We start from the raw sequence: 15950 nt of genomic DNA, 5'->3' as shown, positions 1-15950 counted from the left end.
AATCAGAAAAAACTGGACTCAACCCAGTGTTCAATAAATCTCAGAACATAAATTATTGGGGGGAAGAACTTCCTATTTGATAAGAATTTTTAGGATAACTAGAAAGTCATTTGGTAGAAATTATGTTTAAACGAACATTTTATACCATACATAGGTTCAAAATGGATACCATTTTAAAAATTAGAAAAGGATCAAATCAAGTACCTTTCTCATTTATGAGCCCAGGAAGAATTCTTAAAGGAGGGATAGAGATAATTCCAAAAGATTCAAGTAGGTAATTTTGATTATAGAAAATTTGAAAAGCTTTTCTAATGAGCAAATAAATATATTTTGGGATAAAGGAAGTGGTCATTTGGGGAGGGAAGAACCTTGGCATCAAATTATCTCTGATAAGCAGGAACCACCACAAAAGTTTAGAACCCCACTTTTTGTAGTTACAAAGACCTGGAAACAAACAGATGCTCATCATCTGGGGAATGGCTAAACAAATTCGGATATGTAAATGAAATGCAATATTACAGTGCTACAAGAAACAATGACAGATGAACAGAAAGAAACCAAGTTAGACTAAAACAAACTGATGCCAAGTGAAATAAATGAACTGGAAAAACAATATTTATAATGATTATATCAGTATAAATGGAAAGAACAGAAACTAAATGCTTCAAAATTATATGGACCAAAAGAGAGAGAATAAGGTTTCTCCTCTTTCTTTTTCTATGAAGTGTTGGAGGTCTATGTGTGTTGGAGTACTGCATTACAGAGTTAAGACTTTTTCCAAATGTCAAATTAATTGTACAATTTTTATTTTCTTCTCTTTTCTTCTTTGTTATAAAAGAAGCATCTCTGAGATGGGGAAGGGAGAGAGGGATAGACAGGGAGGTAAAGATGAAGTAAAAAGATAATTTGTTTTAAAAATTAGATCAGTTCAAAAGTGAAATTAGCTTTCTTAAGAAATGGTTTTCCCTCATAAGCAAAGGATAAACTATGGGAGTGGAAACACTGAGGAAAAGCAACTGCCTGAATACAGAGGTTGAGGGGACATGACAGAGGAGAGACTCTAAAAGAACACTCTAATGCAAATACTATCAACAAAGCAATGGGTTCAAATCAAGAAAACATCTAATGCCCAGTGGACTTACGCGTCGGCTATGGGGGGTGGTCGGGTGGGGGGGGAGGAAAAGAAAATGACCTATGTCTTTAACGAATAATGCTTGGAAATGATCAAATAAAATATATTAAAAAAAAAAAAAGAAATGGTTTTCCCTCTAAATGAACACCCTAATGCAAATACCAACAACATGGAAATGGGTTCGAATCAAAGACACATGTGATACCCAGTGGAATCACACATCGGCTATGGGAGGGATGTTGGGGGCAGGGGGAGGAAAAGAAAATGATCTTTGTTTCCAATGAATAATGTTTGAAAATGACCAAATAAAATAATGTTTAAAAGGAAAAAAAAAGAAATGGTTTCCCATTTGAAGTCTTCAAGACAAGCCTGAATGACCATTTTCTGGTTACTCAATCTACTTTCACTGTCCCACATCTTCCAACTCTTCTTCCCCATTTACTCCTACCATTTGGGCAATAGGAAGACAATAGGTAGATGATAGATAGCACTTTGGAGGCTCATCTTGGTGACATGATACTTACTGATCTCCTTCCCTGAGTCTCTCTCAAGTTAGCAAAATAAGCAAGAGGTTGTTGAGCTTTGCTCTGGTATCTTACTGATAAGGCATCCCAGAAATAATTCTGGTTCTTCATGCCAGAAACATAGGGGCTGCATCTGTTTCATGCAAAAATATTCCTCTTTCCAAACTGATACCAAAACCTGAAAGTTCAAATTTAAATATGAGATCTTCAAGATTTTACATTTATCATGGGACCTCCTAGGGCCAGATAGCAGCTGTCTTTGATATGTTTTCTATATATTTGTATTCAGTGATTACCTAGGGAGGTATTGTGGTCAATCTAGAGGAAAAGGGACCCTAGCTGGGACTAATTAAGCTGGGAGATGATGATAGGAGTCCAAGTCATAAAAAAAGATATATTCTTTAGTAGAATAAAAGTTGTGAAGACAGTGGAAAGCAAGAAAGCATATGCAAGATGGTATTCAGAATGAAGGAGCTACCAGAAAATTCATCAGGTCTTAAGCCAAAGCAAATAGAAGGGAAAGTACTTTGAGGAATTATGTGCCAGCATGGACGAACACATTCTGGCCTAAGATGGAAGATTTACTCACTGCAGAAGGGCTAAGAAAATTTCCTGTGGGAATAATCTCACTAGTACCACATTAGGAAGCTGTCTGCTAAGGCTATAGGATTGAACCTAAAGTCAAAGGGACCTGCAACCCAGAACCATCTCCTCTAAGAATTTAGTGGGGCTAGAAGAGTTTAACCCTAGATCTGGGGGTGGAAGTCATGTGAAATGACTTGACCGCATCCCCAAGTAAAAGAACACGGGCAAGAATTAGCAAGCCAAGTATCAGATACATTAAACAGAACTGGCATAGAATTATGAACGGTAGAACATAAAGGAGGAAGTTTTTTATTTGGCTAGGTAACAGGGAAGTGATAATGTTTGAGGAAGATTTTTTCTGGCAGTTGTGTGTAGATTGCTTAAATTGGAATGAGGACAGATAATCTATAACAGTGATTCTTTACCTGAACTTCCCAGGCCTATAAAGAATTCATGGATAGATTTCAGTGAATCTATGAATTAGGAACTATTAATATTTTGTAATTAATTGTATTTCAAAATAATTACATTTCCTATAAAATCCTATATATCTTACGCATTTAAAACTATTATTTTGAGCCATGAGCCAAAAAAGGGTAAGCCCTTGAATTCAAAGATGGTTCCAATAATTAGCCCTACGATGATAAGATCTTTGGCAAAGGTGGCTGTTATAAAAAAAGGAGGAGGAAAGTGTTGAGCAAGCGACATCATCAACAAGCATTTATTAAGTGCCTGCTATATGTCAGGCACTGTGCCGAATGCTAGGACTATAAAGAAATGCAAAAGACAATTATTTCCTGCTCTCAAGGAACTCACAGTTTAAAGGAAGAGAACATAAAAAATAACAAATAAGATACATACAAGATAAATGGGAAACCAACAGAGGAAAGCACTAGTATTAAAGGAGATCAGGAAAAGCATCTCATATTTGTGGAATCTTAACAGAGGCCAGGAAACAGATAAAGCAGCTGAGAATTCCAGACCCTGTCAACAGCAAGTGAAAATGCCACGGAGATTGGAAGGGTCATGAAACAGCCAGGCTGCCCATGTCACTAGAGCAGAGTACATGGGGGTGAGGAATACAAAGCCTGGAAAGGTAGAAGGGAGACAAATTATAAAGGGCTTTGAATGCCTAAAAAAAGGGCCTTATATTTGATCTTGGAGGTGAATGGTAGACAGTGGAGTTTATCAAATAGAGGGTTTGGGGGGGAGGGAAAAGGGGGCAGGTGATGTGGTCAGACCTTTGCTTTAAGATTATCAGTTGAATAGAACATGGACTGCAGTGACAAGGTTACTGTAACATTAGTGATGAGGGTCTATCTTAGGGTGTTGGCAGAGGACAAAGGTTGTATAGGACAGTTACTACAAAAGTCAAATTAATAGAATTTGGAAACACATTGGACATGGAAGGATAAGTGAGGAGTTGGAGATAATACCTAGGTTGGAGTCTAGGTGACGGCAGGGATGGTGGTATCTTCTAGCGTAAAAGAGACGTTTGGGAGATTTTGGCCACATTGAGTTTGCCTATAGGACATCTATTTTGAAATGTCCAGTGGGGGCAGCTGAGTGGCTTAGTGGATTGAGAGTCAAGCCTAGAGATGAGGGGGGGGGGGGTCATCTTGGGTTCAAATTTGACCTCAGATACTTCCTAGTTGTGTGACCTTGTGCTTAACCCCCATGGCTTAGCCCTTACCACTCTTAGCCCTTACTCACACAGTATTGATTCTAAGGTGGAAGGTAAGGGTTAAAAAAAAAGAAAAAAGAAAAGTCCAATGAAATGTGTTTAAAGATTAGGAGAGTTGGGGGTTGGATAGGGAGCTTTGAGAATCATCAGCATAGAGATGACAATTAGTGCAATCACAGAGTGATACAGCATAGAAGGAAAAGAGTAGGGAACGAGTAGCCTTGGTGAGCAAATATGGGAAATAAATAGAAAATGCCAATCTGAAGAGTAAGAGACTATAATAGCGGCACTGTTCATGGTAATAAAGAAACTGGGTAAAGAATAAATCGGATCATAAAATCGTAACTCGAAAGGCCTTTAAAAGATGGGATTCATCCTCTTCATGGTACAAGTGAGAAGACTCACCTAACATCTTATCAGGTTATTAAGCAGAGCTGAGATTTAAACTAAGGTCCTTTAATTCCAAATCCAATGCTTTTCACTGCATTATGCTACTATTTAGCACGATATTAATCAATGTACTAAATTAACAACTCATAAAATAACCATTTGAAACCTATTATTTTGGACATTCTCATGGCAAAATTTTTTTTTAAATGGTGCTTCTCTGAAGTCCTACTCTGGTGCCTCATCATAGCAGGGAGATTGCAACAGGCTAGATCAGAAGAACCTAAATTGTACATGAAGCTTCAAAGGTTTAAGAGTGGGGCCTAATGAGAGACTTAACATTTTGTTGGTTGAGGATCAGAACAGAGCAGTATGGGGAGGCTTGACAGAAGGCTGTCTGCAAGGTTAATGAATTTTCTCAGGATATCAGTTATGGAGAAGCTGCAGTCTACACAGTTATACATGTATGTTTTATGCAGTATGCATAGGTGATCTAGTTTAAACTACAAACATCAATAATGCCTATTAATTCCTTACTAAGTGACAAGGCATACTGACTTAAGTCAACATGTGGCTTCTACTTGAGGTAAGAACATTTTTCCCATTAAACCTTTTAGATCAAATCAACTTAAAATAATCAGTTAAAAATTTTGGCCCTATAAGTAGAAAGGGATTCTGCTATACATTTCACTGCAAGTAGAAACAGATTCTACCATACATTTCACTGCAAAAGTCAATCAACTAAGTAGTGAAACAGGAACCATTTTTTGCTGGCCATGTTTTTATTCATCCTTTTCTTTAAACAGGTTAACCAAGGATACAGACAGTATTCAATAAAATAAAATAGGTGAAATGAATTTTCAAGAGACTGAGATGCCACATGCTACATTTAACCTAATTTTATTCATGCTTGCTTTGGGATGGGGAATAGATCATTCAGTAAAAACATACAGTAAAAACAAAATATGTCTTACCATATACAACTTTTAACCTACAATAATGATGTACCTTAATTACGTCCATGCACACAAGTCTAACATTACAATTTTTTAAAAAATAAACACAATTAAGACTTCTAGGAGCATTTTATAATAAAGTAATTCCTAATTTTTCTTTGTAGATAGATCAAGCACCTCCAAAATACAAATTCCTATACACAGTGAGCGCTTTACTTAAAATGAACACTTAAGTAAATTGAGTACGTGGACAGCCTCAGAACAAGCTGATGTTATAATATTCAGCTAGGTAGGCAACAAACCATAGTGCCAAATGGAAAAACTTTATTTGCAAATAAATTTCAAAAAACTAAGTTAACTTTCTATAATTAAATACAGAAAATATACTGATTTGCTAAAATAAATAAGATGTGGTATATTAACACTTCACTATAAAGAATGCATACCAGAACACTTATAAACAGTGAATGATTCTTATTAAGAAGTTACTATAATAACGCTGGCTAAATAGAAGTGCATATTGTGAAGCACTATGGGTGGTACATGTTTTGCCACATACTTCTGTTACCTTGAGGTAGATAACACATGTGTACCAAATTCGGCATTCATTTTCAGTTGCTGCTGGTATCATGTGTTTTAAGAAATGTGTACAGTATGAAAAAACTTGAAAATACTCATGAATGAAAAATGTTTTAGGAAAAAAATAGATATTTTCATGCAATTATGTACAGTCTCACTGTGTAAATTTCAAGGCAAGATTTTTTTTTCCTGTAAAACAGATAACTGTTTTACTGAGAGAATGTTTTTACTTGGCTTAGTGCATTTCTTTTGTCTCCTCCTGCATTGCATTATTTTGCTCTATTCTTTAATTTTGTGTGCAAATGACATGCCAGTTTAAAATGAAAACTATTTCATGTATAGAAAGTAATTCTGGATTTTAAAAACCAAGAACTAATGAAATCCATACTAAAATGACACCGTCTGATTCAAGTAAAAAATGACTTATACTAGTAATAAAAAAGACAAAACACATTTCATGAATACAAAAAGAACTGTCTGCTGAGTGTTTTAGTTCAGATGTTTCAGAATGCTGCTGTATGTTTTATGGGGAATCTGGGGGGAAGATTTCATAGCAGAAGGTGTTAATGTAGCCTGTATTGATTTAAGTGGTGAACCAACTGGACTATGAAACTGTGGGATGCCTATAGACTCAAGCTGCTTGTTAAAGAGGAACTCCCCACTATTGTTAAGAAAACCCTCCTCACTTTCTCTTTCCCCAAACTTGCCATCCTCTATTGGCTCAGTTTCTAGCATTTCAGTATCTTCCTTCCTGCTAAAGAACTTGTCCAAGTAACTGGTGTAAGTGTTTTCCTTCTCAATCTGTTCATCCTTTCTTACTTCACAACAAAACTGATCTATGAGAAAACATTCCTCCCCACCACTCACAAACTGGCTGTCCCAAGAAGACTGGTACAAAGCTTCTAACTGAGCCAAATTCGCCATTCCTTTTTCCTGTTTTTCCCGGCTTACTGACTTTGATATCAAACTTTTCAATTCTAGTTGGGACACTGAGCTATTCAAGTCATTTAATTTATCAACAACATCAGTAGACTCATGTTGTGAACTAAGTTGAATAGTTCCTGCAATAAAGGAATCAAAGTCAAATCCTTGATTCTTCTCCCTTTCTTTTTCAACCAGTTGCTGTGATGCTTCCTCAAGAGCTATTTGAGCTTTAACCAATCCATTCCTTTCACATTTTGACTTGCCTTTCTTATCAGATTTTTCTTTGCTTTGTTCTTTCCAATTAGAAAGATCTATAATAAGTTTGGGTTCATAGTAATGGTTAACTTCACTCTCTCTCCAAACTAAGTTATCTAGATATGATGACGACCTCATTTTGTAGTTACAAGTGTGGCTGCATTCCAGATCACAATACTTGTTTTCATGATGATCTGGATATTGCCAACAAGGCTCAGTAGAGAAATGGGTATCAAAGGCAGGATCCTTCAGATACTTTTCACGATCTCCATCCAAATATTTTCGAGGATCTACTTGGACTTCCTCTTCATCAGTGACATCAGAAAGAGCCCTTGGGTCACGCTGAACTTCTTCAATATCAAAATTATTATGTATAGGCCAGTCATGGTCTGAAAACTGACAATCATGGTACCTGAAATAAATTAATATTGGGGTCAATCTTTATGCAAATCATCTTCATTAAATATTTGAATATACAGGTAATACAAATTAAGTATCTGAATTTTAAAAATCTGTGTTGAGTTCTCTAAATGATATAAAAATCAAGATTTCCTGCCCTTCGGAGTTTATAATTTGGTTAGGGAGATAAGACCTGTCCATGCAGAAAGAAATGCAACATAAGTCCAATGAATATATGTTCTGCTTAAAGGTTTACAGATCTATATTTTTTAGCAATATAATTTTTAGATAGGCTTTCTTTTAACTACAATTCCTATCTGTTCTTAACCCACAAAAACTATGATAAAGAATGCACTTCTAAATCAGGCCAAAATTTTACCAATTTGCATGCTGTTCATCACAAAATGGAATCAAGTAAAATGTGGTTATGGAATCTGAGGGCCAGAAGGGAACTCTGAGCTGCTTAAGAATAAGGCATAATTTTACATAAGGGGACACTGGGACTCCAGAAATGTTAAATCATTTGCCCAAGGTCACATTTAATGGCAGAGCTAGAAAAAGAACCCTATAAACTTAGTGACTTAACAATGAAGGAAAAAAGTAATGTTTAAAAATGACATAAATTCAGCATATTAATTACTATATTTTCATTCTTAATCAGTGGGGAGGAAATATAATAAAAATCAGAAGGCTGGAGAGGCTTTAAGTGTTTTTTTGGCCATTGTTCCCCTTTTTGGCAGGACTATGCTATAATCATCCCATAAATAATAATATCTTAAAAAGGGATCCTATGATCTTCCATTTCCATTAGTCTGAAAGTCCCCCCTAAATAACAAACTTAAATAAACCTAACTAAAAAACATAAGCAAGGCAGTGAAGAAAAAAAAATTTCTAGACACATATTCTAATATTAAATGGATTTGGATATGTATATCTATACCACAGCAAAAATAATTCATCCTCCAAAATGTAATTATATACATAAAAGCCTAATGATTAGGCTATAATGTAGCTATTTGGGGTCCCCCCCCCACTCCAAATCTCTATTTGCTGTACTATGGAATTTTAAAAATGTTTTGCATCCCCCTTTTGTTCCCCACACCCTATCACCGAATTCTTAATTTAAAAGGAAAACAAAACCATTCAAAGGATTCTGTAATACTAATCAAGCATGAAAAAAGATTTTGAGGAAATATTAAAATAATAGCATTTAATTTTTTTAATTCTACAAGGTTGCTTAAGAAGAATAGTACACATTTTTAATGGCATATTTTAAATATATGGTATTTAAACAGTATATTTAAAGATAAACAATCTGCCAGGAGGGTAAAACTAAGAAATACAGATAAAAAGATGGTGCCTTTATGAATACAACTTCTGCACTGATATACAAAAACTCATTAGTAAAAATGTAATTATGTTATGGTTCATAGAAATAAATGACAACTATAAAAGTTTAATATAAAATCATCAATTTTACCTCTCCCAATTATAAATATGACTATGAGTTTCATCCATGAGCAAAATATCATCAACTTCATCTTCAATGTGAAAAGGATGGCTTGAAATTGGTTCATCCATTGGAAAGGAATAAATGCTCATATAAGGATGGGACAGAGCTTCTTCTGCGGTCAATCGATCCATGGGACTAAATGTCAAAATTTGTTCCAGGAAGTCCAGTGCTACAGATAAAAGAAAAGGTTTTTTAAGAAAAGTGAAGTTTGGGGGTAGGAAAAACACATTCAATGATTTATCAAACATGTAGTAAGCACCTACTATGTACAAGATACTATGTCACAAAGATTTTTTTTTTAAAAGACAATCCCTGTCCTTGAAATACTGATATTTTACAAGAGTGTAAAGAGGGAACTGGGAAGATATGACATGTATGACAAAATAGAGAGGAAAGATGAGATCTAAACAAAATTCTCTAGGAACATTTTAAGAAAGAATATTTTCAATTCAGGGATTAAGAAGATGATACCTAAACTACGCTTAGAAAGAAAGGTTCTTCAATGCCGGAATATATACCTGCATACAATGACAGATAAGTGTAATACTCTTTAATACTTCATGCTACAACAGCAGGAATGGGGAACTTTCTTTGCACATTAAGACAAATTACATACAGGCCAAAGAAAACAAGGGTGCCATATGAAATAAAGCTAACTTACTCTTACGTCAAATTTTTAATGTTTCCCCTCCTTTTTTAAAAAAGCTATTTTAAAAAAATACAAAATTTGACAAAAACAAATACTTAAAAAATACTTCAATTCCACATTATGGTTAATTAAAAGAGAAAAGAAGTAGAAATGGAAGAAAAAGGGATCCTTTTCATCAATAAATCAATTAATCAACAGGGTCATGGGTTGATACATCAACACTAAGGTATGTTTGAAAACATCATAGAGCACACCCATATTTGTCTTAAAGTTGGTGCTTTTCTTCCACCTTATCATTACTTCCATGCCAATCATTGATTAACTTTCACCTAATCCATTAGCTGTCTCACAGTTATGCCAGAAACCATTCTGATTGCTTTCTTTGTCTTAGGCCATATAGTCTAATTCAAGAATGATGACTAATCATGGAAGAGTTTCATGACCAATGTATACTGCACTGTTTCAATTACTGAGCTAAGCTCAGTAATCCTTTTATTATTAATTTCTCGCTGCTCTCCTAGCAAGTTCTCTATAACATCTATATAACTAGTCAGAGGCCTGTTTAAATGTAACAAATAGATTTAAGACAAAGTGCAGGATAATAAAGAACTATCCTTGTGCCAAAAATATTACAAAAGGCCATTTAAAACACTTCTCCAAGTTTAGGTCCTGATAAACAAATGTGAAATATTTTACTGGAAAGCTTATTACTAATCAAGTATAAGTTCCCACATTTCTTTTATGCCTACAACTTAAATTTGTCTCAAAATCCATCTTCTCATTCTTACCATTGATGTGGGGAGGGAAGATGTTATTCTTATTTAAAGTAAATCAACCCACCACTGACCTAGAGCTCATTTCTTTCTCAATTCCTGAGGAATCTTACTTTCATTCCTTTCCTTTCTCTTACTAGGCTTTTTTACCCTGTGTATACTCAAAAAGAGGTTTGTACCTTAAACTAATCTTTGCTTCTCATTATAACTATGGTTCTATTTCCCTTACTCTTTCTTTCACTGCCAAAAATTGTATCAATGTTTCCTTAAGTTTTTTTAAGCTATTAGCAGACAATAAAACATGAGCAAAAGACTAATAATGCCCAAAGGGCCATGAGATTAAGCATATCCTTTGATCCTGTAACACCATTACTAGATCTGTATCCCAAAAAGATCATAAAAAAGGGAAAGGAATCTACTTGTATAAAAATATAGCAGTTCTTTTTGTGGTGGTAAAGAATTGGAAACTAAGAGGATGTCCATCAATTAGGAAATAGCTGAACAAATTGTGGTATATTGTTGGTGATAGAATACTATTGTGCTGTAAGAAACGATAAGGATAATTACAGAAAAAGCTGAAAAGATCTACAGGAACTGATGCAGAATGAAATAAGCAGAACCAGGAGAACAATGTACACAGTAATTTATGATTATACATAATATATATAACTATATATATATGTATATATAAATAAATAAATGTACACATTTATGATGATCAACTGTGATAGACTTGGCTACTCCCAGCAATGCAACAACCAAGGACAATTCTTAAAGACTGGGAATGCTATCCAGCTCCAGAGAAGAAACTGGAGTTGGATGCAAATCAAAGCATATTATCTTTCATATCAGTGTATCTGCAGTTTTATTTGGGGGCTTTGGTTTTCTATGAGGTGCTCTTAAAATAATGACCAATATGGAAGTGTGTTTTGCATGATAAAATACATAGAGCCCAGATCAAATTGCTTACCATCTCGGGGTGGGGGGGTGGGGGTGGGGAGATGGTTTGGATCTTATAATTTTGGGAAAACATGTTAAAAATTATAATTACATGTAATTGGAAAAATAAAATATTTTTTAATTTTAAAAAAAGACGAGCATACATGAGCAGAATTTGTTAAAAGCAAAAGCAAATCAACACACCATCTGATCCATGATACATACAGATCCAGATAGTCACACTCCAAATGCTTCCTCAAAGCACAAAGGTAATCCTGAATTCTCAAAAATTATGTTAGCATTCTGCAAACTCTACCAGATTTTGCCACTTTGGAAAGAATTTGAATCTGGTCTCAAGCAATGAACTTTCTGCTTTCTAAGGACAAGCCTAGCTGAGTAGGGATAGACTCATCACTTAGTTGGGTAGCCACTTACTAATGAATTACTTGGCAGTGGCAACTCAGAAATTAGCAAAAACATAAAACAGTCCAGGCTCCTGCAAAATAGACAGTGACAGGGTAGTTACAAACTAAATAAGAAGGTTCTAAAGATGCATAGTTGGCACTTTTTTAAATCTTTACCTTTTGTCTTAGAATCAATACTAAGAATCATTTCCAAGGCAGAAGGTAAGGGCTAGGCAACTGGGGATAAGTCACAGCTAAGCAAGGTCAAATTTGGATCCAAGACCTCCTGTCTCCAGATCTGGCTCTCTATCCATTGAACCACACAGTTGGCTTTCTACATGGGAAATCCCTGTATAGTGACCAACCAGAAGATGTAATTCTGGAGGTACTAAATCACCTCAGTCTTCACAATCTCACTATACAGAAATGATTTTCAGTCATTATAATTATGTCTGACTTTTCCTGAGACCATTTAAAGTTTTCTTAGAAACGATACTGGAGTGGTTTGACATTTCCTTCTCCAGCTTGATAGATGAGGAAACTGAGGATACAGGCTTAAGTAATTTGCCCATGTTCACATAGCTAGAGTTAAGAATCCAGATCTGAACCTAGGTCTTCCTGACTTCAGACCCAGTACTCTATCTACCACCAACCTGCCCATTACAAAAATGATACCAAGACAAAAGAAAGTTGTAGCTAAATGGAAAGTTAACAAGTTCCTTCCTTGGAAAGGCAAATAAAGGGGCTGGCAAAGTTGATTTTATTGTGTGCCCCAAGGCAACAAGAAAAACTTCAAACAAGTTAATCTCATATTTCAATGCTTATGATGAAGACATAAAAAAAGACAACCAGGAAGAAAATTATGCCAATATCTGTTTCAGAGGATTAGGAGGTAGACAAATTCTTTGAAAACCTCAACCAGACTCTCCAAATTAAGTCAACATACTTTAATATTTGTTGATTTCAATAGGGGAAGACAATTTGAAATATGTTGTTTAAAAAAAGGTACAAAATGAGAACTAAGGGCTTATAGACCATAAAGCTATAAATCTAAGTATCAGAAATATTTTAAGAGTCAAGTGGCACTGGACAAGATGAGTATAAAACATTTTTAAAAAGAAAATGATTGTATTCTGATGGGAAATTATTATTTTTAAAATATTTTCCATCATAAGAATTCATTTTGAATCATCAGTTTTGTGCAAACTCAAACTATCAACTTCTTAGGGCAAAGACCAAATCAATAAGAAATTACAGTAAGAAAAGTAAGAAAATACAGTATTTATTTTAATAATTCCAAACTGACCTAATATAAACATGTTGTCAATTGCTAAAAAATGGAAAACAAAAGAACTGGCTTTAACAGATTATAACAAGTTCTAAAGGAAGTTAGACCCATGTAAATCAATTACCATAATAAGGAGACCAAAAGGAACCTCATTGCTGCCTCACCCATAAAACCACTTGATCTCCTTGCCAAACATAAAGACATGGCAGCCAACAGCAACACTGGTTCAGACTCTTAACCTCCTACAGTCTCACTGAGGGCAGTATATGATTTTAAGAATGATCATCCCATAAAACAGTTTGCAGAAAGCTTGTCCAGAGAACACTTACTGAAATTGGACAACAAGCATGAAAAATGGAAAAGATCTACAAAGATTTGTACAACAAATTCTTTTCACCATCAAGGTTAGTGGAGCGACCATATTTGGACTCTAACATCAGAGTTCTGGATGTGCTTCCTGAGGAAGTAGAAATGGCACTGAAGTAAACAAAGATGGAAAAAGAAGCTGGACTCATCCAAGCACACATAAAGGTGGTCCGTGCTGGAGGCGACACAAGTTTGTGGGTGTTGAGGTATCCATTCTCAAGGTATCTGAAAAAGGGGAAGATACCAAAGGTATCTCAGACCTTATTACCACCAAAAAAAGGTGACCTAGATAGAATATAGTGACAGCTATTGACCCATATACCTATGCCCAAAAGTCATATGAATGATTTGGTTACCTCGAAAACCTCTAAATAACCCCTTTTTTTCCTTTTTTCCTCCCCTTTTCCCTTCCCCCACAATTTTTTAGTATTTTCATCAAGGAATGGGGCAAAATATATAGAAGAAGAAGGTATATAGTAAAGAGGTGCTGCTTCTTAACTCTGGGGGTATCATGTGTCGGCCTGAATTTTCCTGATTTGCAATGATGGAAACTGGTATTTGGGATAACGGAAAAAGCACTAGCTTTTGAGTCTAAATACAACTTCAAATCCTGACTGCTACTTATTACCTATATAAACTTTAACTTCATACAACTAAGTCATTTAGCTTCTCTGGGCCCTTTCCACTCTAGATCTATGACTTAGAGTTGGGAGTTAGAAATATTAGAACAATATAGGGAGAGCACCAAAACCAAATTATCAAGGTGAGCTCTAATAGGCTGAGAGTGAGTCAATCAGGCTACCAAACAGGCATTTCCCCCAGTAAGATTATTAGTCTAGAAAGGGAGAAAATATGGATTAAAAAAAAAAAGGGAAAATGAGAAGATGCTTTGATACTGTATATCCACATCAATGAGGCCACAGATCCAATGAAGCAACAAACTGTGCATGCAGGTTATAGTATGTGTGTGGTTACAGTTATAATCCTCTTCTCATTTTCTTCACCTCAAAACCTTTTGAATATCATCCACCACTCTCTCCTTTCCCCCAGTCTCTGACAATGCACTAACTGCCCCTACTCATTAAGACCAATACAATGATGTAATTCCCTCCCACTTTCTCAAGCACACAGTATTCTCAATAATCAAACCTCCTCCCCATTGGTTCCTTTCCAGCTAATTTCAGAAATGATGAAGTCTCCCTTATCCTTAAAAAAAACCTTCACTAAACTTTACCATCCCCCTCAAGCTAACATGCTATATCTTTCCTCCCTTTTCAATGCTAAACTCCTCAAAAAGGTTGTCTATACCTGCTGTTTCTACTTCCTCTCTTCTCATGACACCCTCAATCCTTTTATTAACCCCTAGTATCAACTCTAAGTAGAAGAGCAAAGAAATTGGGTTTAAGTGACTTGCCCAGGTTCACATAGATAGCAAATGTCTGAGGCCAAATTTGAAGCCAGGTACTCCCAACTCCAGACCTAGTGCTCTATCCACTGTGCTACTTAGCTGACCCCTCTTCTTTGCTACTTAAACTGACTTCTTACTCTATCACTCAACTTAAGTGTTCCAGTCCTCTCCTTAGTTATCAATTATCTCTTATTGCCAAACCTGAGAATCTTTTCACAGTCCTCATCTTTCTCAACCTATCTGCTGCAAAGGGCAATACTTATCACTCTCTCCTCTTGAAATGTTCTCTTCTTTCTGGGTTATAGTGATACTACTCTGTCCTGGTTCTCCTCCTACCTCTCTGCTACTTCTTAAATCTTCTTTACTAATTCTTTATCTGTATCATATTCCCCAACTATGAGTATCCCCTAGGCATTTGTCTTAAGATTCTCTTCTGAGTAACCTTCGTTGGCTCCCATGGGTTTAATTATCACCTCTAATGGAGATGATTCACAATACAGAATACCAGTTTCTCTCATGATTTTTAGTAACAAATTACCAGCCATTTGCTGGCTATTTCAAACTGGATGTAGAAGACATCTCAAAATCGACATGTCAAAAAACAAACTCATTCTTTCCCCTGTTCATACTTTCCCTTTGTAAAAACCTTTCCTATTTCAGTTGAAGGTTTGTAACCTTGGAATTGTCCTCAACTCCTCACTCCACATAACCATCAGTTCCTAAGTCGTGATGTTTCTATTTCCAAAAGATTTCTGAAATTACATTTGTACTCATACAGCTATCACTTTAATTCAGGTTTTTAATCAACTCTTACCTAATTAATTATTGCAAGAGTCTCTTTTAGGCCTGTTTGCTCATCTACAAAATGGGGCAACTGGACTAAATGATACCTAAGCACCTTCTGACAATAATTTAATTCAACAAGCATTCATATAAATTTATGATTCTAAATGACAGGCTATCAATTAAACGCCTGTTTATTGAGAAAGAACAACTTAACAAATTATCTACAAAGCCTATTTGGACAGACCATACTACCCCATCACTCCAAAAACTTCCATTTAGACTTCATCCATTCCAACTCTTTGATTTTATAGAGATAAATTTAAATATATCTTTATATAGGACATACACATTAAGAAACTCTATTCATCTAGATATAATAAGGAATATTCTTGTTTACTA

General features: G+C 35.3%; 1 protein-coding gene across 6 annotated transcripts in view; it reads right to left on the bottom strand.

Annotated features, from left to right (window-relative positions):
* Positions 1–5075: 5075 nt before the first annotated feature.
* Positions 5076–15950, bottom strand: part of MAPK6 (mitogen-activated protein kinase 6) — a 42946-nt gene continuing 32071 nt past the window's right edge. For 3 of the 6 annotated variants that reach the window (XM_001370136.5, XM_016427765.2, XM_056810204.1), the window contains exons 5-6: positions 8906–9107; positions 5076–7438 (exon numbers count right to left, since the gene is read on the bottom strand). In XM_001370136.5, the coding sequence (XP_001370173.1) occupies positions 6337–7438; positions 8906–9107 (1304 nt within the window). In that variant the 3' untranslated portion in view covers positions 5076–6336. Of the gene's footprint in view, positions 7439–8905; positions 9108–13388; positions 13583–15950 lie in introns of those variants that run through there. The other 3 variants (XR_001626156.2, XM_056810207.1, XM_016427766.2) reach the window with 3 other exon arrangements.

This window comes from Monodelphis domestica, chromosome 1 (assembly GCF_027887165.1).
Source record: "Monodelphis domestica isolate mMonDom1 chromosome 1, mMonDom1.pri, whole genome shotgun sequence".
Taxonomy (NCBI): domain Eukaryota; kingdom Metazoa; phylum Chordata; class Mammalia; order Didelphimorphia; family Didelphidae; genus Monodelphis; species Monodelphis domestica.
The sequence above is the reverse complement of the archived record's forward strand: the minus strand, read 5'-3'. Positions and strand labels throughout refer to the sequence as shown.